The 26,088-nt window shown below is 33.4% G+C and overlaps 2 protein-coding genes across 2 annotated transcripts in view; one reads left to right on the forward strand and one right to left on the reverse strand.

Annotated features, from left to right (window-relative positions):
• LOC124362442 (histone-lysine N-methyltransferase PRDM16-like) overlaps positions 1 to 8,379 on the forward strand; it is a 93,472-nt gene extending 85,093 nt beyond the window's left edge. The window contains exon 2 of the mRNA XM_046816951.1: positions 1,669 to 8,379. Coding sequence (XP_046672907.1) covers positions 1,685 to 3,148 — 1,464 coding nt within the window. The 5' untranslated portion in view covers positions 1,669 to 1,684 and the 3' untranslated portion in view covers positions 3,149 to 8,379. The remainder of the gene's footprint in view (positions 1 to 1,668) is intronic.
• Positions 8,380 to 10,504: 2,125 nt separating this feature from the next.
• The window catches only part of LOC124363528, a 68,818-nt gene continuing 53,234 nt past the window's right edge, over positions 10,505 to 26,088 (reverse strand). The window contains exon 3 of the mRNA XM_046818777.1: positions 10,505 to 11,575. Within this exon, the coding sequence (XP_046674733.1) occupies positions 10,505 to 11,575 (1,071 nt within the window). The remainder of the gene's footprint in view (positions 11,576 to 26,088) is intronic.

Genomic DNA, 26,088 nt, shown 5'->3' on the forward strand with positions numbered 1-26,088 from the left:
AAGTTAACATTGGACAGTCTATTCTGTTGAAAATCACTCTTCTATATTTGGTGGTTTTGGAATATTGCCAGCATTTTACTAATACAGTTTGTTATTTAAAGGATGTTGTTAATTGAACTGTTGATGGATAATTCTAAACCAAATTTAAACTACGATTGTGACTGTGGGTTTGGTATTATAAGCTATCGAGTCTGGTTTTAATGCGCTGTCTTTACCAAGCACTCTGAATGAAATATTCTACTTCGAAACGCGAGAGTGTGTTGTGTCAATGTCACGAACAAAACTAAGTTTCGCAATTTTGGCTCAAACATAATAATCAGTTTATTTTTGCAGAGAAGGGTAGGCCTTATCCTCTTAAAGGTCGATATTTGTAAACTACTGATGCCTAATTCAACTTTTGAAGCGTTGCAAGTGGCAGAAGAAAGATTACTGTTGCCTTCGAGTGAAGTAATGTGAAATATAGTGTTTGCAATGATGCCCCCAAGTCCCCTTATCAGCGGAACCTGTTCTGACAATTACACGTTTCTTTCAAACGCAGATCCAAGATAAGCAGTCCTGATTACAGGCAGCAGACAATGCCAGAAGTAGGTCATACAGAGATGTGGGCGGGTAGCCCCAGGGCCTCCTACTGCAGAACCCGGGACTGCCCTCCCCACATTTCGACACTACCCTGCTATATTCTGTGTAGATACGTATATAAACAATTTAGACATTCTGCCGTGTGATGAAATACGATTTGGGAACGTTACGATGATGTAATCTATGTTACTACAATAAATCAGATGTCTATTTACTATTAATTCAGTAAATTAAATTATTCAAACTGTTTTTATAAATCAGTTTTAATACATTTATTGATAAAATTATGTGTAAGACTTTATTTGAACTTATGAGTTCCCTCATAAGAACCTTTGGATCTTTTTAGTTGATTTACTACCACAATGTTAATTTGTTATATTTATTATGAAATTCAGATGTAGAATTTAGTTATTTTATTGATAGGTACTATCTCGAGGGATGGGTGTTTATTGGGTGTTCCCCATGGCTATAGGCATTACTACAAGCCATGGCCCTTTCAACTAGTAGTGTCCCTCGTGGAGATTTGTGTTACGGCCCCGAATTGTCAACTGTTTTGTATTTACTGCAAGCACTTTCTACATACGTATAATTCACCTACTACTAACTAAAACAAACGTCAGTATAATGTCAGCTGCAAACATATCCCCTTGAATAAACTAACTCCAACAGTCAAGAGGGATAACGGGGCAACAGGAGCGCTCTGTGAGTGTTCAGATAAAGATTATACCTTATTTTATGTTGTCAAAACACATTAGGCTATTATATAGTCATGGACGACTATTTAATATGCGTCATAAGTATGTAGAAAGTGTTTTGAGTAAATAAAAAAATAGCTAGGAAAATGTGAAGACTTAATACAAAAGGTCCCAATCTGTGTATATATTGATGATTATTCAATATATTAATGAAAAGGGAACAAAGCGGTACCTTTTGATGGTAAAATATGTTGTGCTTTCGGAGACGAAAATAATGTGCGTAAATAAGTGCAATTTGGCTTAAGAGCTACAAATATAACTATTTCAATCAAAGTGTCAGTATTATACTCAATAATATTTAAATTATGTTTTCTAATGCAGACTGTTGTTGCAGGCGGCTGGCGTAAGGGATGAGTGTGGTGGGTTCCGCCGCGGCCTGGTACTGCTACTACCCCCGACTGCCGCAGCCCACTATGCGAGAGAAGGACTCGAGTCCCCGCAAGATGGTGTTGCCGACCAGTGGCCACAGTTCCCCTAAGCAAGCCGCCGTCTATCCTCTGTCGATCAGGGTGCCCGACCAGGATGACCAGCCTGCTGACGAGATGCCGTTCGATCTTTCGAGAAATACCAGGTCCTCTGGACCCCACATGTCGCCAGCTGGGAGACCTCCACCGGGCCCTGCAGGAGACAGAGATGACGATCAACCGCTGGACCTTCGAGTCGAGCACAAGAAGTTGACACTCAGAAGAGACTTGGAAGATGAAAATCAAAATTTGATTCTGCGAACACCTTCACCGATGGAGAACGGACCGTCTTCACCGGTCAGAAAAGAAACCGAGCACCACCACCAAATCCAAGATAGAAATCCTAGTCCAGAGGTACATAGTCCCAGAACGTTAAACTCCTATCCGGTTTTATTTCCTCCACAACCGATCCACCCGATGATGTTGGAGATGTACCGAGGAGCGGTGGATAAGGTTCCCAGGTTACCCATACCCTACTCGACTTCTAGTCCACCGGGCTACCATCCCAGTCGGCCTTACCTGTTCCCCAACACATCGCTGATAAACGGCCACCCGACACCCCCACCGAGCTCGCCCCACTTCGACGTGTTGCGGACTCAGCACCCGGCGCTGCAGAACTCCTCCCCCAAACCGTACCAGGACGTGGCGGGAGGAGTAGGAGGAAAGCTCAACAAGGATCGATACGCCTGCAAGTTCTGCGGCAAAGTGTTCCCTCGCTCAGCTAATCTGACGAGGCACCTCAGAACACACACGGGCGAGCAGCCGTACAAATGCAAGTATTGCGAACGCTCCTTCAGTATCTCCTCTAACCTCCAACGCCATGTTAGGAATATCCACAACAAGGAGAAGCCGTTCAAGTGCCCTCTGTGTGACCGCTGTTTCGGCCAGCAGACAAACCTAGATCGTCACCTGAAGAAACACGACGCGGACGGACCGACGATCATGGACGACCGGTACGGAGGGGGGAGAAGTCCCTCCATCATGCACCCGAACTGTAGACCACACAGGATGACCAGTGAAGACGGAGGTTGTAATGACGAGATACGATCCTTCGTGCGGAAAGTGGGTGCGAGTGCGGACGATAACATGGCGATGATTCACAGAACGATCGTTCCTCCGCTGACTTACGGTTTCGCCCACTTTCAGGACGTGGAAGTGCGGAAACAGAGAGACAGTTTAAGTAGCAGTGATAAAGACAACTTTTCGTCGCGTTCCTCGACCTCCAGTATGGGCTCGTTCCTGCCGGCGACGTCTCCGTCCAAGGAAGGACCCGCGTCTCCGGGAGAGAGACCCGGCAGCCCGCGAGAAGACTCGGACCGCGTGGAGGCCGGCGGTGCGAACAACACCTGAGGTCCTGGACAGATCACTTTCACGCGAACGAGAGCAACGCCGCGGGCCCGGCGAAAGTGAGGTGCGGCCACTGACGCCCGCGAGTGCGCGACATGTCGCGGCGCGACAGGAATGTTCAGTGCTAGTCAATCGGGATACGAGTCGTATCGTACTAGAAGGATCGCTATTTATTGGACATGTTTTAAGACGTGCATCCATTAGACTAGAGAGACTCAAACTTTGTACCATTTTATCAATCTCTACTTAAGTTACCACAGAGTTTACTTCTTCTTCTGTCACTACTTAAATTATAATACTTGTTAGAGCATACAAAGCGCTCAATCGTATGTGTCCAATGTGTTCAACACTTAGTGTAAGCCTTCGCTCTTTCATTGTATTCCATCGAGTGTAATATTCAAATTACATTTGCATACTCCAAGTAGAGATTTTATAGCTAATAAATATTGCCTGTATAATATACAACACTAAGCGCGTCGGCCGTTCTTGATGTCGATGACTACCTAGTAGATCTTTATGTTAGATATAAAATATTTTAGGGTTTGTAGATTTTATTGTCACCGCTCAATTTTAACTTTACGAAGAATATTAATTTCAAAACATTAGGTTTCCAGCAGTTCTTGTTTGTTTTTAAACGAGACCCATCCAAATCTGTATATTGCGTCACCTGATGTATTACCTTTTGTTACTCTTCATTATAAACAATACTTGCTATCTTTTGTGATAATAAGCGTGTGGATTGAGAAATAACCCATTGCATTACAATTTATTGCGGGATAACAATACTCAATTTTGAAACACAAGAAAGGAACAGCTCACATTTTTTCAAGCCAAGCTACAATACATATTTATAAAGTACGGTTTGGAGACAAGCCATATTATATGTTGAACGAATCTTTCTTCAAACTGAGTACATATTTGTAATTAGTAACTGAGTCGCGATCCTAGAATCTCAGTTATTCTAATCTGTTCTGTGCAAAACAGTAAAATGTTCTTGATATTAAAAAATAAACACTTTTTAATTCTGCTTGCTCGGTCTGTAAAAATAAACCATATTAAGGTTGACATTAAATTGATAGATCAATTCGAAACGGAGTGAAATCGGCCGGTATGTTGACGTGGCCACCCACCGGTGTTAGCGAAAGCAGCCGTCAAGTTAATGTATAACTGGGTCCAAAATCGACAAATCAAATGTGGCATCGGGGAAAGCGGACACATCCGAGCAGCAACTTAATTAGAGAGAAACATGGTTCTGCAAGACTTATCAATCGAGCGGTCTTCTTGTAATTGGAGAAACATTCTGTGAGCGGGCACACTAGATGGAAGCTAACTGGATTTCTTTCGCTAATCTATATCTCTCCTCCTTTCCTGATTTCTCTTATTCGCTTCGCTACAGATATTTCATTTTTTTATTTTGCTATATATGTTGCAATTTTTCTTTACCTTGTTTTTAACTGTACTTCGTTTCACATATTAAATCTTTTTTATTCTGGTTTATCTTTCAAATTCACTTCTTCACGTATCTAAACAACCCGCAAAATACCAATTTTTTAGGTAGCAGACTTATTTTAGACTAACAATAAGTATTTTCTCTATAACAATATTTCATTCTTTATTGTAATCAGATGTAGATGTAAAATGCTTCTTAAAAAACAAGCAACGTTCATTTTTACCAAACTAACCTATCTTAAACTAACTTAATTAATCCATACAAAATTTACATGGCTTTCCATATTTATCTGGCAGGATCATCACATTCATTTTGGTAAATGATTGGTGGTGACTAACAACCAACTAAAATGTATGTATCTACAATAATTATAAATAGAAACGATCAAATTTCATGCTCATAATGATCGTCACCATTCCATAATAAAACGTTAAATGTTTAATCATTCAGAAAGAATTTTGCGTAAGGGTTTTCAAATACTTATTCATGGAAGTAAAGCTAAATTTAATGCGATTTCAACTTACATTTCTAAAATAATATACTTGCTGTTACAGTTTTAAAATTTAGTATATATTGTTTCAAAATGTATGTAATACAGATAAAGTTAAATCTAATGGTTCATGTATTGTGCTCAATAATGCTTTTCATATTATTTCACCTTCCTTAGATTCTTGTAACAGGTAAACGAACATATCCTCAAAACATTTATGTATCACTAATTTTTATTCTACTGAATCACTTTGTAAACACATAAATTTCATACTATATTCAATTCTATTTTTGATCAATACTATTGTATTTATGTAGAAAGGAACACGTTGTTTATCTTTTACCTTTAGATAAAATTTACAATACTATAAATGCTTAAATAATATTTAAATATTTATTTGTCTTCTTATACCAATATTGTCAATATACATAAATAAAAGAGGTTCCTAGTTACGAAATGACACAGAAAGTTAGTAAACAAGAAATTAATAAAATGTATGCTTAATCCATTGTGCTTTAAATGTTCCTACGTGTCAGAATTTGAAATACAGTTCAAAAAGGTTGTTGCATAGGTGACGATAAGACAAGATTACTATATATGTGGTAGTTTAGTAAAGAACATATATTTGTTTTGTAATTGTTTATTGGAATGATAGCTTTATAGCACTGTGATATAATCTTGGTGTTTTGTTTATCCATAGTGATAAAGGGAACAAATTGAAAGTTATTGTGGTTTGTTGTTAAGAGTTGATAGTTATTTAAGTCAAGCTTTTGGAAGAGAGTATAATATTTGATGCGTTGGTATGTCCTAAGCGTACTTTTTTGTTCATTCAAAATCTTAATTGATAGCAGTGTTGAAATTCCCTAACTTTTCATTATCGAATCGCTGTTAGAGCAGACCACACGAAAATAGTCCAGTGGTTTGCCATTTTTACGAGTATGAACAATTAATGATTCATCTTACTATCAGTTGCAAACGTATACAAACGTCATCAGATGTTGTTGGAAACAAATATTTGTACATATAATTTCTTTCGCCTGTTTTGCAGATAAAATGTAAAACATACTGACAATATGTAACCATAGCAAGGCATAACGAGAACAGCGGTGGTTACCATATATGGCAAACTTCCACAAATTTCTTTTGACTATTTTCGTAAGGCCTGCTATAATAGATTTTTTGAAGGGATTGTGCTAAAAGAATATTTTGTACGTTGTCTTTATTTATTATTTTTAACTTTCACTTGAGTACTATTTTATTGTCTCAATATATTGTAGCCTTAATACTATACAGTATTTTATTTAAATGAAAAGTTGAAGTAAGAATTTACATTACTTGTTGTATATGTTGTATAAAAACATGAGTAATTTACCAGTTTGAAATGTTAGAAGAATGAAAAATATTTTTTTCAAGCTGATGGTCAAAAAAATTAAAATTATGTATATTTAAAAATAAAATGTCAACATAACTTTGATATCACGATACACTTTGATAAATTAAGGGGACACTTCATTCTATTCCATTCTTGAACATTTTAAGATAGATCTCAACGTGCGTCATAAATTCGTCTATGCTATAAAATGCTTCTGAAATAGGTGCTGCTTTTAGACGAGTCTTAAATGCCTCTGGATATCGCAAATTTTTAAATGTAATTTGACAATGTGTAAAAGAACTGAAGTTCTACGAAGTCAAATGTTATAAATCTACGGTTCTGTGTTTTCAATTTCGGTAGGTATCTCTTCTGTTTATTTTCATAAAAATGTATGTTCCTTCCTCATATGGGATTCCACTTTGATTTGTAAATAATAGACTCCTCTAAAATATAGAGGCAGGGCAATGTTAACCGTTTGAAATTTCTGAATGTTGGTCTGTACGACTATCCATTGTAGTTCTGGAATAGTTCTGAAGGCTATCTTTTGAAGAATAAAAATTTAGGAGAAATGTGTGTTTGGGCAACCCCTCTTCACCCTCCCATAAAACTTATCAATCCGCAGTCAAGGTGCATTTCAAGGAAAATTGTTGATTGTCTACTTCTTCGATCTCAGCATTGTCCAACATGAATTAAATATGCTGTCGCAGAAAAAAGTCAATAAAAGTTGATTTTCGTGGATTTCCTTGGAGTTTGGGTTCTTTGGAAGCCGAATTTTTTTAGTTTAGCTTGATAAATGTCACCGTTTCAATTTATGTTTTTGATTTTGTGTTATAAATCACATGATCAAACACAGTAATGTTGTGTCGTCTGCATATTGGACTAATTGCTCGTGATATAGCAATGAGCCAACATATATAATGTGCAATAGGAAAGGAGCTATTAAGATAATTAATTGCATTCTTCAACTTGATTTTTAACACTGTATTATTACTTGTGACAGCGTTCTGAATTCCGTGCACTCGTTGACTAAGAAGCAGTAGAAGTAACCTATTTATACGTATAATCAGGTTGGAAAAATGTGTCCAGTACCGTTGAACATATACTGAGAAATCATTATAGTACTTGTAGTATTCTAGCACATTACGTATTTCTTGGTCTATAGGAGTTTCTTTCAAAGTAGGTATCCTTTCAGGTCGTTTTCATTACTTCAGAACAGAATGAACTGTACTTACGTCACTACTCCTAAACTCATTTCCCCAGTTTCGTCCTAAGAATTTGGTCACTATTCCTTTAGTTACTTCTCCGTCCCACTTTTCTACGTTATGTGCTGATTACTAGACTCAGCTCTTATAGTAACTACTTCAGGACAAAAACGCGTCTTTATGTCATATCTTAGAATCATGTATATAAAACATTTAATGGGAGTTTTTAAACACCTATTTGAGCTATTGAAATTATTTGCCTGGATGGTAAATTGTTTATAATACCAACCTTAATTACAAGAACCATGCAAATGATTTATAATTATATTCCATGACAGAAACCTAAAGTCACTCAAGTGAAAGCATGCAGTCATGTAAGATACCGAATAGCTAGATAGGAATAAGTGATTTGATTGTGTTTTGTAAGAAATTTAGTACAATTGAAAATGAAAATCATAAAATGTTACCATAATCGTTAGGGGAGGGTGCTTACAGCCCTAGTCAGGATACCACGCCGATGTATATAAGAGGGCTATGTTGTTCTGTACAAACACCTAGATATTTATTGAGATAAGAGTTAATATATTGAAAAGTGTGTAAAGAGTCTAAGTAGACTGTATTTGTAGGTTTTTACTTTATAATATATTTGTACTGCCGGACAATTTTTAAAATGTTCTTTTATAAGAATTTGTATACAATATAAATTTCTTATGAGATAAGAAGAATAAATATATTTAATATGTTTCTCGTTTGTTTTATTTGCCTTTATATTCTAATAGCAGTTACCCATTGAATTACAAGCTATTTCCATGAAACAACTTGATTTTTCACCAGGATTCCATGATATATAATTAAATAGTTCCAACGAATCCAGTAACAACTGAACTATTCTACGCCAGAATGGAGGAATCCTGAAGTTGAAGTACTTAGCTTTTCAGTTAACGCACTTTTGATGTAATAAGTGATGAATCTCAATTTAATTTTGAAAAGGAAGTACACATATTTTGGGTTCATATCTTTTAGTGTTTATTGTTAAGAGTTTTAGATGTTACGATAAACTGAGAATAGCTATTATTTTAAGCTTTGCGCGCGTGTTAACAATTCTGCTTCGAAAGAATTACATTACGAAGCCTTGGTTGAGTTTACTTTGTGTATGAAAAAAAAACAACTAAGGTAGGTTTTATAATGGTCTTTAAATCGGTAACAAATTTTATATTTCACTACTAATTAAGCATTACATACTTGTTCAAATGTACAGTTAAAACATACTTTTTACCGAAACTTTGTATTATATGATTGAAGTTTTATTATATGTGTAAGCTCTGTGCTCAAAATTGATTATAGAAACATCAGCAGTTAAAATAAGAACTGCTGTTACTTTGAAGCTAACTATATTCTTTCAAGATGAAATAAAAAAAAGTAAACCGGAATTTAAATTACTTGAACATTCTTTGGTTATTTTTGACGATGGAGGGATTGTGAAGGAAACAGGATTTTTCCGGATATTTGCAAACCAAAAACACCTAAAAAATCTTGTTTCACTGAATAATTGAACATATGATTGTGTCATATTAAAATGTTTATATAACACATTTGATTAAATTTTAATAGGCTTGTTCAATTAGTAGCATGTGTTTTTTACAATTCATTTCTTATGGGAATTTTCTCAATTTCAGAGACCCATGGGACGTAGCTCTGAGAGATTATTGAAATAATAATATGCCTGTATTTTAACCAAAGGCCATAACATTGTTCAAGTAACATTTTGGCAGAATCGGTTCAGTAGTTTTTACGTGATCGAGTAAAAAAAAAAAAAAAAAAAAAAAAAAACACACACACACAGATATATATATAGCCTACCTATAGTATATTATATAGAGGGATCAGTGTATGGTAAAATAAATGTGACTATGAAAGCCATTAATTATGTTTGATACAATACAATTTATTTTCCGATAGCTTACAACAATTACATTCAGTTTGAACACACATAATATTTTTATTTACATTCAATGCAAGTAAAAGCTCGGGTTCCAGGTTGGACTCCTGCACAAAGTTCGTGGCTCCATGAAAGGCATTTTGTGCATTGAATCATGTCTTCAATTTTGTTTTCCTCACAAATCGAGCAGAACCATTCATCAACACACATCTCTACAACAATGTCAGCTTGTTTTGAGGTTGACGCCGCATTTAGAAGAACAGGCTTGGTAGGATTTTCACATTTCTTTTTTGCAAAGTTTCTCTTGACAGCTTCTTTGTTCTTTTTGTAGATAAGTTTACCTTCTAATTTTATGTTTGGGGCACTTACACGTTTCTTGGACGATTTCGCTTTAACTTTCCCCAATTTTATTTTCAATTCTTTTACGTGTTCTTGTGCTAACTGTAGCTGTTTAGCTAATTCTAGCTCTTTTTTGTAGGGACTATGCGTCAAAACCACTGCCTTTTGTGCTGTTCCCTTCTTGGATTCTGGATGAGGTTTCGGTATCGGGGAGATTGAATCAATCGATATTTTAAGTCTTGGACTTGCTTCAGTGGGTTTTTTAGTAGTGGGTGTGTTAGTCGTAGCTAGACTCTCCTGAGGACTGGGTAGTTCAGGCCAGAGTATTTCGTTATCTACATTAGCTTCTGTTATAATTGGTTCCTCATTTGTCTCATTTGGCTCTTAATTTTCAACATCTTCATCAGTTTCATTGGCTTTATGCTCATTTAAATTATCAGCTACATAAAAGTCATGATCTTTGAAGACCAGGCGATCAACAGGCCACACTCCACTGGTTCGGTAACCATTAACTGCATTTTTAATACTTGCTGCTCTCCCGTAAGCTTCAGCAATCAAACCAGCTACTTATAGCTGAGTAACACATAATCCAGGGTTAGAACGAAGCCACTTTTCAACTGATTGAGTGTAGTAACCTTTGAAGGGCTTAAAAAATGATCTATCTAAAGGCTGCATGCGATGTGTTGTATGCCCAGGCAATTGTATCATTATTACACCGTGCTCTCTAGCAAGTAAAAGTGCGTCAAGATTCTTGGAGTGCGTTGTATGACCATCCAGTACCAGAAGAACATTTTTTTCTACTGTTGGGTTTACAGAATCAATAAAATGCTTGAGCCATTTTACAAAGAGATCACTTGTCATGTAGCCAGATTCTAATATCTCGACCGGACTTCCAGGTGGAGCACCAACCCTCAAATCATTGTTCATTCGCATGCGCTTGAATATAAGCATGGGTGGAACGTAAATTCCTGAAGCACTCGCGCAGCAAACAACTGTCGTGTTGACTCCACGTTCTCCACTGGACACTGAGCCAACTTGCCTTTTACCTTTTTGTGCGAGAACCTTTTGGCATTTGTTCTGCACAGTGCTTACACCTGTTTCGTCAACGTTGAATATGCGAGTTGCATCAATCTTATTCTCATCAACAACTTTTTCCAAAAGATCAAAAAATCCGTGAAAATTCTTTTTGTTAAATCCTTTGACGCGCATCATCGATGTTGCTTGAGGTTCTCTCAGTGAGATTATGTCTTTATGGCGAGCTTTAAAAGCATAAAACCACTTCTTTCCTGCCATTTGGGTTTCTTTGTTAAAATTGTGTGATATTTGATTCTTCTCGACGATTTGATATGCAAGCCGTAGAACATCATTGATCGTAAGGCCAAACATTAGTGTCTCTAATTTCAGAATGTGGTCAACTAGCTCCTTCTCGACTGTTGGTGGTAACACACTGCCTCGGCCAAATGACTTCGTTTCTTCATTTGCCTTGACATTAGTCCCCTTCAGGTGGTGGAGTAAAGTGAGCTTAGGGACTCCATATTGCCTGCAGCATTCATTTAATCCCATGTCCCCGTTACGGAAGGCTTGAAGAGCCCGGCTCATGTCATCTACACTCCAAGTCCCATATTTCCCTTTGGGCATCTAAAACACACAATAACGGTGTGTTAGTTATTTATTTATTTAATTTGGACATTAAGCATAGTGCGTAGCGGCTAATAAACCCAGTGGCATCCAAAATTGTACCGGTACAATCTAGGCAACTCGGTGTGGTACAATAAGGGCAACTTGCACTGTAAGTAAATAAACCACGATTCCTAACCTAAAAATGAACCGGTGAAGGAAAACAACTTAGTTTTATCCACCTAAATATATGCTGTTCTTAGGTTTATGTCTGAAAATGGTTTGCACATACCTTTACAGATGCTGTAGCCTTACGTATGGAACTGGAAAACTACACTAAAACACAATGAAATACAAAAAATTCGATGAAACAAAAGCTACAAACGTTAACGTTTTACAACTTCAGTTCTCCACTGACTAGTTCCACTAAACGGCGTAAGAGCGCTCTGGATTCCTTGTAAAGCATAAAAACAGCGGTGGTACAATATTGGCGCCGGTACAATTTCGGCTACTGTCCCATATATATATATATATATATATATATATATATATATATATATATATATATATATATATATATATATATATAGAGAGAGAGAGAGAGAGAGAGAGAGAGAGAGAGAGAGAGAGAGAGAGAGAGAGAGAGAGAGAAAGCGAGAGAGATTTTGAACAGTTTTGTAGTTATGAAACATTAAAACCTAAATTTGGTATACCACAAAGATGTATAAACTTTACAGAAACAATATAAAAAATCAAAAGTATATGAGGAAAATACATGAGAATTCTCAACAAACATTTTAAATTTCAAACATTACAACAAGACGTTGGTTCTGGAGCTACTAATTCTGAATGAAGATTTGTGTTTGTTTTTTCGTTTCAAACTAGACAATTCGTTAAAACTATGTCTGTCAAATTCGAAGTTGAATCACCTCTTTTAATTCATTTGGAAAGGATACAAATTAAATAAGTATTATTCTGGAATTCAGATTTTATCAATTGTACATTTTTGGAACATGAAACATTCCATTTCAAGGGAAAAATATTATAACAGGATAAAATTTCCTCAATTTTCCAAATAAATTGGCATGTATTTGCCTTGTCTATGATTGCTTCTTTTTTACTCAAATTTTTATTATACACAGATTACTATTGAGTGAAAATATAATTAACATTTCTAATTCCTCCAATTATTTGATATATGTGCAAAAAAACTAGTATGTTGTATGATTATTTCAGTTACGGATAAAATCTTGTTTAATTACGCTACATATTTTTGTATAACTTAATATTACACCAATTTAATATGGTTATTTAATACAAATAATACAATAATTATACGTGTTTGCTTATTTACGAACAAAAATGTCTTATAATTAATCAGGTAACATACGTTTATGGATTAAATTATTATTTAATCAAATGCAAAATATGAATGCAATATACATTTATATTATCTAATATTTGTACATCAATATGAGGTTTAAAATTGCAAAAAGTTATAGAATATTTCGTACTGGGATGGATAAAATCATATTTTATATTTCTAACGAGGTATTTTTTTTACTGTGTTTGGTATCTTAAAGGTTAAAAATATGTCTAAGATTGCATGCAAAGTTATTATAAAGACAAAAATCCTCTATAAACAGAAAAAGGACATTTATAAATATGAATTTTTCAGGTAATAAAATTTGGAAAATTATAGAAGTTGTCCTCTGTTTTAATACAATTTTAATTTGTATTCATGTTAACTTTATAGCAAGAAAATTCGTCGCAACAGAGTACGTAAAAACAAATACATAACAATGTTAGTTATGATTGTAAAGTAAAATCAACCAATATTACTTTGGTATGATGTTCTAATTATTTTAATAATTATAATTAATGAGTTTCACTAATAGCCTTGTCTCCAACAAATTTTTTATTAACCTCTCGTTTTATAAAAGCAAAATTCTAAAAAGTCTAGCATTTTTACAAGATGGTTTTAATATTTTATCTAGTAGACTTTTCTTAAAGAGATTTAACAAAATTTATGTTAATAAAATTAATGACTAATATATTAATTGGACGGATAATAATAAATTAGAATACAGTATATTGGTTTTATTACAAGGAGATTAAACTCCTGAAAAATCAATTTGATGTTAAGTCAGTTTATTATAATAATTAATAATGTCGAGTTATTTTATATATTCAAGCAAAACATTCTGCGTCATTTTGGGGAATATAAGGATTTGTAAATGACGTTGACAATACTAAAACTCCACCATGGAAGAGCATTAGCAAAAACTGTCACTCAAACAATTTATTACTATCAGTTTATCTATCTGTCTGTTTACACGATATAGAAACTTTAGAGCTAAAGAACAAACCCGGTTATAGAAACTTTATACTTGAAATGTTGTATCAAGCTTCGTTCGACATATCTATCTATGAATAAAAATGAATATAGTCAACTTTGAGTCCGATGATTGTGAATGTCTCTCCATTGAATTTGACTGAGCGTTAGCTTATCAGTATAGCTACTAGGAAATGAAACTCTTCCATTACTAAGGAGTAAAAATAAATATAAATAATAAAAATATGTTATATTTATTTATGCTGTATGAACAACTATACTGCGTAACATACAGTGAATGTGATACGACGTGTACAATGCAAAATAATGAAAGAACCATTAGATTGATCGAAGTAATACGACACGATATCTAGCTGCAGATTTTTAGTTTTTAGATAAAAATATTTCTGGTATTTAAAAATAACAATAATTGTTTACCTCATTTCGTAGCTTTCAACAGTACAACCCAATTCTAAAAGTAGAAAAAGAATAAAAACTATGTGCATTTTCTCCTGACTATAAGCCATATTGATTTTTGAAAATAAACTTATTTCTCTATCTATACCGTGATAAAATAACGTGAAAGATTAGAGGAGGACCAAATATCGGTCTTCCCAATTTGTAGCCAATCCAGTCGTAGAAGTCCAAGACTCCTCAGTGCCATTAGACCCAGAACACTCCCATAGGCTCGTTCATCATCGCATCAGACGGCAGATAAATTGGAAATCATCGATGTCTTCATGAATTACGTCAAAAATAATTTATACAGTTTGCTTAAGGGATAGTTTTAAAACATTGCCAAAACCACCGGCTATCTCTTTCATAATGGCAGATTTATAACCCCAACTTTGCAGATTAAAACTACCCGACACGCATTAAATCAAATTCGCATTTAAATTAACGAATTTGAGGGGTTAAACTTGTAGCCGTGTATACAAGGTAATACATTTTCTATTTATTCTCAGTTTAAAATCGATCAATTTAGCAGTATTATAAACTATATATTTCACTATCGTGAAATTTTAAACTAATAAACATAGTACTGCAACGTGGCCGGTTATAAGCAATTTGTTTGGATTTCATTCAATAAGAAATGCTAATTTTGTTCAAATCTTACTATTAGAGAATATTATACAAATAGCTAAAGTAACGCATAAAAAAGGTCTACAATAAAAATAATTTTCAGCAGGAAATTTTAATAAGTCATGAACATAGGAATTACAATAGCATTTTTATATAAATGGAAATAGAACAAATACAATATACAAAACTCTTACTCATTTTTTCCGAGGAGCGCTTGAATGTCCTAAAATTCAAAAAACTTTATATCTATCGGACAAATAGCTTTTAAGCCACCTCCAAGAGTTCTCTTGTATTCCAATATATTTTATTGGCTGTAGCAGTAATTTTACATAAAAAGTATCAAAAGCCTTAGCTAATGATTCTCGTATAAAAATCAATAATGAATTTTTATTTCAGCTATTCGTTTCATGAAAAATTGTTTTATACGACAGTATTTTTAATGTTTTCTAACGCGCGTCTCCAGTAATTTAGATAAAACTCTAGTTAACGTAATTGGCCTGTAGCTAACACGTTGGTGTTTTGAAAATACCCTTATAGATTGGAATTAATTTTATCACTTTAAAAGATGGTGGAAGAATTTCCTGTGACATACAAAACAATGTATATAAGTAGAATTTTTATGATTTGAAGAAACCTTTTAATAAAAGTAGCCGAGCTAACTATTGTAGTTGTATCATATGTCTTTATACTTATTTTCTCATCCAGCAAACGCTCAATATCAAAAGAAAGCTATTTTGATTCATGTTTATAATTTCAGCAATATATTTCCACAAAAGCTTTTCGACTGATTTATTTTATTCCTAAAATACAATTCTTTAGTCGATTTAATAGTTTTATTTGATACATTAACTTAATGCAGACAGATTTACATCCTCGATCTCTAAAATCGGTGACCCATTCCAGTCGGAGACAATACGTCCAGCAATATCAACGTCAATATATGTGTTTCAACAAAAGGTGGTTGTTTTATTTTACTTTTAACCAAACTGTGTTGACCTTACTGAACTACAATAATAAAGATTAGCACAACATAACTTAGGGTACAGGATTTTTACACATAACATTTGATATATTAAACTTCAGATGCCGAAACATCAGTAAATACCTAGAGCGAAAACAATTATCTGACATTTCCTCTTTCCTATTTCCCCCTCCACCAAAAATCTTCGTATGGTGGCGTTTCTCTATTCAAAAATACTAAAGAGAATCTTCAAAAACATTTTATTTCTAATTTTATAATGTTAATGGGGGAATGTAAGAAGATGAACATTTGATACACTCATGTTAATCTCACTATAGTTTAATTAGTTAGTGATTAATTGTATGAGCTTTGGTCGCGAATTTGAATTAATTTATTGTGATCTACTACTATCAATTAACCGTTGGACTTTCTAAACTCCCAACTAGATATATATGTTCATTCGTTTCTTACCTTTTACTGTGGTTTGGTTTCAGCCCCCAACATCATCTTTAGATAAGATTAGAAAAACAAACAACCCTCCTCGTGCCAGTGGGTGAAAGATATAGATTTCATGTCAGGCTGTCATCTCGAAATATAAAACTGGAGATCCTTTATTAGTGCTGAACGTTAATTTCTACAACGGTGAGGTATGATGACTCTTTAACGGCATGCTAATATCCTCGTAACTATCATATTTAAAGCTTTTATGATACGCATAGATTTAAACATAGAAATTTAGTTCTAAAACGTGGATTTCTTTTCGTAGATACTAGTTACTAAAATGTTTGTAAACCTTTTGACTCGTAAAGATTTTATGTTACCATATACCTACGTTTTCCCTCGTGTTTCCGTGAAACTGCTGTATACCGAATGTTGAATTTAGCTCCAATTCACCTTCCTTTTATTGCGCGTCTGGAATATGACGCTGTCACTGACTTCACAACCATTCCTGTAATAGAACAGTACAGCTATGTTACGTACTGTATAGTGTTACTTAGTACAGGACCTAGTTTAAAACCTTATTAAATATTTACAAAATTACCTGAGAAAAGATTACTTACAACCATATAACCAAATAGCAGAGATAAAAATGTAGCTTAAATAAAAAGGCCACAATATTCAAACTATTCATTAGTTGAGACTGGTTAACTAACTTAAACAAGCCATGTGAAATTACTTTTCTATACAAAGTGTAGTTTGAACCCGATAAAAATTACGGCAGATATCGTGTTCATAAGCCTGAAACACAATCAGTTTAACATACCATTTTAGATTTTTGTTTATTTTAATAATTATAGTGAGTTCTGAGATAGAGAAACAACAATTTTAAGTTTTCTTCTCAGACCATTTGTAAAATTGTATGTTACGTTTTGAATAAATAAAAAAAACAGACATTTCTGAAATTGTTTCAGCACTTATTATGAATATACAAAAATATAGCAAAATCTTAAAGTTTTAGGTAAAATATTCATCTAAAGTGTGTTGATTTGACATGGAATGGCTCGTATAAACCTCTAAACACACACACACACACACACACACACACACACACACACACACACACACACACACACACACACACACACACACACACACACACATATATATATATATATATATATATATATATATATATATATGTATATATATATAAAGCCCAAATATCCGCATGATAAAACATCTGTGAGGAGTGCTATTGGAAGATTTCTATAAAATCGATGTATTAATCACTATTATGCTATTTACTAGCATAGTATTTTAAGTGTAACCATGAGTAACAGTTATTGTTCCTCTGGCTAGTTTCATCAACACAATTTTCAATTTATGTAACAATAAACTAAAGCTCTTTCTTTTTACATAAGGAGATAAAATCGATTTTGGGTTTGAAAAATATGTTTTTATGTTAAATTCATACCTCTTTACGGAACTTTTCTGAATACCTACAACATTTTTATCACTCAAAGTAGGAAATGTACACAATGTTTCAACCAGGCCTAAATAAAAATGGCTGTAGATAAAATGGTATTTTTTACAGTACATAGACGACTTACAGCTTCAGAGAGTGATGTATTTTCTATTCTTACACAAGAGTTATTTTGTTTAGAGGTGACAAATTATATACATTTTATAAATTCTATTTAATGAAGTTAATATATTATCTTTAATTGATAAGGGAATAAAGAAAATGCCGTTATAATGAAGCTATGATTCTTGTACATACTGTCAAAATTTAAAAATTGTTCAGCCGATTTTAGTTGGGTCTGATTAGGCAATTGCCAAAATTTCCTAATTTGCCTGTAACTTCAAATGAAATGCACAAAAACAGTTTTTTTACATTTTTGTATTCGCTACTAACTTACTTCAGCCTCAGTACCTACTAGGCTGAAAAATATGTTTGACTAGTCAATTTTGAAGTAAATTTTCTAACGATTTATTTGATAATTTCCCCCATAGGATGCTTAGTTTTAGTGCTATAAGCAACTGAAAAGTCTGATCAATATTTTTTGCCCCCCTAAATTTTTCAAAAGCAATTCAGGTGTAAATCTCGTATTATTATATATATCCAAACAGCACCTCAAAAATTCATACATTTCATGCATGACTGCTGGATTATTACTCTAATCGTTCTTCCAGAGTTTTTATGAATTACTGGAATTCGAGTTGCTTACCAAGAATGTTTCTCAGTTCACACATCATTTGTGATTGGCTTACTTCGACAAAATAACATGAAAACAATGCAGAGAACTCCTAGTGAGTAGACGGAAGTGTGAAGCACGCAGATGGTGGTGACGACATCCAGATGCCTGAGAACCCCGAGATTCCTGGTGATGTTGGTGGCTGTAGCTGCGTCATACAGTTCGTAATCAGCTGAGTTCAGTGCAGTTACAGTCCTTACCTGTTAATGGTTCATAACCGCTCCATAAACTACTTACTACGGTCGCAACTGATACGGTGTGATCACGGTTAATTTGTCTTCTCTTATCGCAAGTTTATCTCAGAAGATATAACACCAGTTTTGTGTACAGTATTGGTATAAACTCATCCTTATGTTATATTAAACCTTATTATTTCTTACTTAGCCCTTTGATCTTCGGATGTTGCAATTTGTGTCGGGGCCGCCGTTTTCTAAATGCACAATTCTCAAATTGCGACGTCCAACAAGCTCTGGTTGAAACAGTTCTATTGGTAATATTAAGGGCAAATGAAGCTATGCCAAACGAAGTTGATCTTCATATTTAGTGGTCTCTGGATTTCGCGGAGTCTACAAAATGGCCATTTGTGTCTGTGAGACGCGAATGTGTTGTTTGTTGTTTTAAACACAATACGTTTTGAAAAACAGAAATATATACTCAAAGAACCTTACAACGTCACATATTTCTGTATTTAGGATAGACTTTTCTATTATAAATTTGGTATATATGTATTATTTGGCCAACATGTGCAGACTTTGAGAAAATATTTAGTTTTTTTTTACTTTTACTTTACCTTATAATTCAAAGCAAAAATTTTTAACCTGTAAAAATGGATATATATATACATACTATATATATATATATATATATATATATATATATATATATATATATATAGTAGTGTTATAATTACAAAATTGGATTTTATTTATCTTTACAAATAAAAATAAATCGCAAAACGTTCTGCTAATCCCTAATCTGGAGAACGGCTTGACCAATTCTTTTTGTTAAATATTTCACACACAAAAATCTCGAAATCCGAATCCGAGGAAAGTGTTTCTCAAGAGAAAGATTGAGTAAGTTGCCTGGAATATCTAGAAATTTGGAATAAATGGTAATAATTATGTTTCATTATCCAAATTTAATTTCTACTAAACAACTGTTGACATTTTAATTCACATTCGATAAAGTGGTTGTAACATCGGTTTACTTTTAAACTTTACTAAATATTACGTATATTCTGTTTCATCAGTAATGTCATTTAGACAGCAAAAACAAATTTGATATTTAACTTTTACTTCAGATTTCACCGGTGATGAATTAAAACTTTTTAAGGCATTGTAGATATTATTAAAAATGTGTTATAATACCAACATTGAGGAACAATGCTGCGAATGTTTTCATATACGGTGGTGCGGCATTTTAACAGTGGCTTAAGAGAAAACTGTTTAATGATCAATAAAATACCTCACGATCCATTCTTCCCAGACTACAACCGAAAACCAACAAGAAATAAAACGCAACCATTATTTTGGAAAGTTACGCGAACATAATACAAATGTCCTCCTACACCGTAATAGGCTTCTCAGTTTTATGTATGTATGTATATTTTCTACATAGGGTTTAAAAACGTAAACTCAACTACGGCACTAGAAACTTAGGTCGATAGTACGTTACACGAGCCGGAAGTAGTCGCTTTTTGACAAAAATAGATTTTTCAGACCTACGTATGTAAATTTTTTTGTCGGGATAACGAGGCTACCTTATAAATCAATTACTATCCGAGTTCCATACTCATCCAACATTAAATTAATAATAAAATAATTAGAGGTTACCAGTATAATACACAATTCATATACACAATTCATGCAAGGCATTATGGAGACTTTTCTTTCCTGTACCTTACTTGTCTTGGTTTAGGTAAAACATTGTTCTATTTAAGTTTTCATCATTGTTTTTTTACGTACCACTTCGTTTTTTATTTTTTATTTTAAAATCCTTTGTTGTATTGATTGATCCTCCTCCCCTCCAAGTGTTCATAAAAGCTTCAACTCTGATTACGAAACGGGAACACATTTAATGGGTGCAAATATCAGTACTTTGCAACACTTGTGCAATATTAAATATATTATTCACCATCTTGAATCTGACGCTATCACAGACTTGACTGAAGAGATCCATAAACAGTCAGTGACGTAGAAGTTCAAAATAAACTATTTATTCGTTTTGATATCAGAAACACGTAGAATACAAAATGTCGTATAATATCATTCTCTCGTCGGGTGCACAACTGAGTGCACTACGATGTTTTAGACCCAATATTTAAGCACGGGGGAGTAACCTACACAACGTAGCCACGGTGGGATGGGTTGGTTCTACGTGAATGTTGAGTTTAGCTAAACTTCACCTTCCTCTTGGTGCAGAGTTTGGAATCGTATGCTCAGGCTACATTTCCTGATTGTCTCGCCGTATTTTCAATAATAGAGACAATAATGCAGCAATTATGAAAATCAATTCTGAACTTTTTTTAATTCATCCCTGTTTAAATAGCCTAAGTACACATTTTATATTTTATAACAAATAGTTTGTGTCATTAAGCGTAGACTATTTAGGAAGTTATGGAAAAATGTCTCTGAATCCATTTGACAGTCACAATGTGTTTGTGATATTAAAGTACTCTTGACTTAATTTTTCAGTTAAAACTAACTAGCTTACCAATTATATTTAATAACTTTGTTAAAATACTTGGCTAATTAAATATATTATTCATAAAATAATATATTTTTAAATGTTATTGGCTATGCGTGATACACCAATTACTAGCCTAAGTAAGTCGAAATAAGTAGTGATATATATGTATATTGCCTATTGTATTTAAGAGTTAAACGCAGATTCGCACAATTTCCTCTTGATGAACAAGTGCATTATATGCATACTTTTCTTAATTGCTTAATTAAAAATTCTAAAATTCTGTTATAGTCACTGTTATTTTAATGGCGTTGTTGCCTCCATTAAGAAATAATATACAAACATTGGTTTGAAAACAATACATTGGTCAAAAAATGTCTACTTCCGGTCGAAGGAATTTTGGTGCTGTAATATAGTTCACATTGTTGCCCTGTTAAAAAAAACGAATACATGAATTGGCTGAAAAGAATACTTCGGTCAAAACGATTACTTCCGGCCTTTGTAATGTACTTCCAGATTAAGTTATTTCCGGCACCGGTAGTCTGTTGAGAGAAAAATTCACATTTGAGTAAAATGTCGTTGCATAGTACAACGGGAAATTTGGGTTGCAACTCATTCCATTACATTCCTAATATTAATCTTCTAAAACATTTTTATTGTGTATATAAGACGTAAATGTATATCTATATATCGTAAGTTTATTGTCTTTATTTGAAGTCATAAGACACGCACATTTTAAACTTCATCGTTTTAATCTAATTAAATTAAAAATCTAATTCTGATTCTTCTATGAGTCACACCCTATTTAAACCCGTGGGCTGATGAAATCCATATAAATGCTCTTTTTGTCTGTTGAAAACACGAGGCACGTTTAGGTGAAATTTAAATATTCTGGGACAGTGGGAAGTTAAAAACAAAAATATACTTTTTCTAGGGTTGAAAATATATATATATATATATATATATATATATATATATATATATTTTAAGTCATGATACTTGTGTATGTAAAATTTCATCATTGTTTGTAAAACTGAAAGGGTATCTGAAATTTGTAAAACTAAAATATATTTCTTAGGTATGAAACCCCATTTTAACCACTATAGATGTTTGAGTTTTATGAAAATATCTTATTTCGTTTTAATTGAATGTTTATAAAAACATTTCTACTTTTTCACTATATGTATTTACTTTTCAAAGGGAAAATCACAATAAGGCTGTTAAAACTTATGTATAAAAATAATTAAATAACACTAATGAAAAAAAATAAACTTGTTACAATTACCTATGTGTAAGAGCTACATTCACTAATACGGATTATATTACTAGTTTTCCACAGATATTCCTATACAATTCAAAAGTTGTACCTAAAACCGAGCGATGTTATATGTGGGTAATATAAAACAAAAGTCAAGGCTTCTTTTCACTCAGCCGATTTCTATCTTTGTTGAGTCATCTGGAAATGTCAGTCTAATTGAAAATATAGTTATTTGCAACGTCGAAATTTTTCCAGATTTGCTTTTATGCCTCTCAAAATTGACACTGTTATTATATTTAAACTTTCTGATGCTAACAAGCCAATAAAAATCCCTGGCAGCAGTTCCAGTTTCCAAATACAACTACGATGCTGTAAAACTTTACGATTCCGGTCCTTAAAAATGATGGAGGACTGAGAGCGACTCGACTACTTGTCAAAATAAGGAGAGGTGGTGATGGTCGCCGTCCCATCGCGGTCACATCTTCATTAGCGCGAATCCCACTTCTCAGTCAGGATGGGATTTGGCCAATCCTCATTCGTACCATTTGCATTATCTCCAACCGCCCGGACCTGTTTGGTTATTTAGTTCGGAAGAGAGATTTTGAGAAAATTATTTTATAGCCAGTTCTAAGATTGGGACTCGAGGATTTTACAACCGGCATATCGATGAATTACATTGCTAGTAAAATCCTTAATGTAGTGAACCTCTTATTCGTAATATGCACTTCACTAACTTTTTTGTGTGTATATATATATATATATATATATATATATATGTAAATTCAAATTAATAACAATCTTAAGTTTAGAAAACCACAAATACTACAGAATTAATTCTCATCTGATTAATGAATGCAATCATTACAAACAATTAAACATTAGTAAATAACATAACAAATGTTGTGTATTGTCCATAGCATGTCACAAAACATGAGTTTCCGGCAGTTACCTATATAAGATGTTAAATGTTATTATAATTAGCTATACGAATACTAGTAATTTACATAACTGCATACAAATGTACATAGAGTTATAAATTCATTGGCTATACGGAACGTCTATATAGTATTTCCATTCAGCAATGAACAAAATGCCGTAGTTTTTACCAAATAGAGGTTAGAAAGTAATATAAAAGAGATGTATCCATTATCTCTGAATAGTCACAAAGCACCGCTTTAAAATATCACAAAACAGTTTTTACGATACCATTCAGATGTTTTGAATAAACTATGCTTTGGACGCGTAAGATTTCCAGTGCAGTTTGATTATAAAGTGGTAAAAAGAGGTAAATATAACGAAAACTTATTTATTAAAAACATTGATAAAAAATTGTTAATCTTACAATTAGTACACCAAACCAAAGTTGTTATCATTTCCACACAAAGGAATTTCATTTGAAACACATATTTCCCATCCAACTGATAAAAATCTAGTGGACACTTAAGATTAAACATAGGAAATCAAGTTTAGTAAAAAAAAAAAAAAAAAAAAACAATCTTCAGTTCTAACCAGACTGTGGGAAAAGCAGGAAAAACAGATTAGATTTGATACATTATCAAAATATAGTGTAACATGGGACTATGAACGATGCTCAACCAAGACAATTAAATTTGTATTGACATTAATCTACAACATTGTATTAAAAATATGCAACTTATTATTAATTTATAACATAAGTTTACGTGAAACTTAAAAATACAATATCTGACCAATCTCTTCATCTACAAGATTTGTTACGCTAATTTCATTGCTATATTCCATGAAGGTATGGTATTACAGCCTTCCTTTTAGGTATGCAAGGTAAAAAAATAAATCACTTCTGAGCCTAGTTGTTCTTTACGGATTTGATTATGCATATTTGGGATCAAGTAACAGAATGATTTTTGGTCGTCAGTATTACAATATGTTTTTTAATTATATTTGGTAAAATATCTTTCTACAACACACTTTTGTCGTTTGAGTGCCAATCGCTTATTGAGGGGATAGTGCGATCAGTGCTAAGCATTTATGACAGGCCATATCACCAGGTGGCAAGCGCTCTTTTGCTATTTGTGTAATGTTCCGCCAAATAATTCATAATTTGTTCAAATACAAACATAACGGGATATGTTTTGTTTCATTATCTAGAAGAAAACGTAGACTACAACTTTTAAGTTTTATTTACATACTTTTACTTACGTTAATGATTAAAAAAATATTAAATAATTTTGAAAACGAATATGATTCTATAATAAACAAAATAGTTTTCAACATTTTAAAACACAACAATTTTAATATGCGATCTTAATTAACATGTAGGCATTTTTATTGTTCAATACGTAAATAGGAACACATATACCACGTTTTAAAAAGGATCTATAAAACTGAGAGTATTTTTTATATTAGTGTTAACCAATTTAAAGAAATCAAATCTAGATCGATAATCTATATTTATTTTATCTTTAGTACTCATATGAAATGAGACTAAGTACAATGTGATATGTCAACATGGCTCTTGGTACTCAGAGAGTAGAATACTATATATCGAGAACGAATAATTATCGTTCGAAGCTTACAAAAGAGATATATCCAACATTTTAAATCAACTTTTTTCGCTGTATACTAAAAGGTGGACACCATCTCGACTGTATGCTAGACGCAGGAAGAGTGTTTATGTTAATAGATTTTCTCAAGAGTAGAATTTATTTGGAAGCAGATTTTATTATTAACAAATGTCCTTGTTTGTTTGTGATTTGCTCTAAAGCCTAAATACAGTGTGGAGCTCCGAACTTTTAAATCTGGACAAAACCATCTAAATATACAATTCGTTATCGTAAGATAAACAAATTAAACACGGCTCTCACCTACATGATGACAGTGTTATTCGCAGGATTTATTAGTCTGGTTCAAGATCTCAATTCCTATTTGGGGAAATTTTAAAACCGAGATTGTTTACCCTAGCTCAAATTAACGAACCTGGTTATTACGGCGCGAAAACAAACAGGTGTTCCGCACTCGGCGGGAACACGTAAATTACTACCTGTAAGGTTAGCGGTCAGCTGTTAGCAAAAATGCACACCTAGTTAATTAGTTGCCGCCATTAGTTCTACTGACGGCGTGTAGTGCGACGGCGGGGGAGTTTCTGTCCACTGGAGAGTACCCTGACAGTAGAATCCACCGTAATAACAGCCCGTAACTCTTGCTCTTAATTAATAATTAGCATTAACTACTCGGGTTATAGAGTTCTCCTCGTCACCTCTCCTACTAATCAGTACATTTTATAACCGTTTGTTAGAAGGCAATAAATTATTTACACTTCCTCTTTACCTTATCATTTAATGGGTTATGTCCTTTTCCCTCGCAGTTTTTAATGCGAGGGTTGATAGGTTTTCTCATAATGTTTGGATATATTTTACAATTTGATAGGAGGGAGGAATTATATAAATTTATTTCTCGTACATATCAATTATAGTGGATTAAGTGGTCCAGAGTGCTATATTAGACGTTTCTTTCTCCTAACCTTGTTTAAAAAGTAGT

The sequence above is a fragment of the Homalodisca vitripennis genome, chromosome 5 (assembly GCF_021130785.1).
Source record: "Homalodisca vitripennis isolate AUS2020 chromosome 5, UT_GWSS_2.1, whole genome shotgun sequence".
NCBI lineage: Eukaryota > Metazoa > Arthropoda > Insecta > Hemiptera > Cicadellidae > Homalodisca > Homalodisca vitripennis.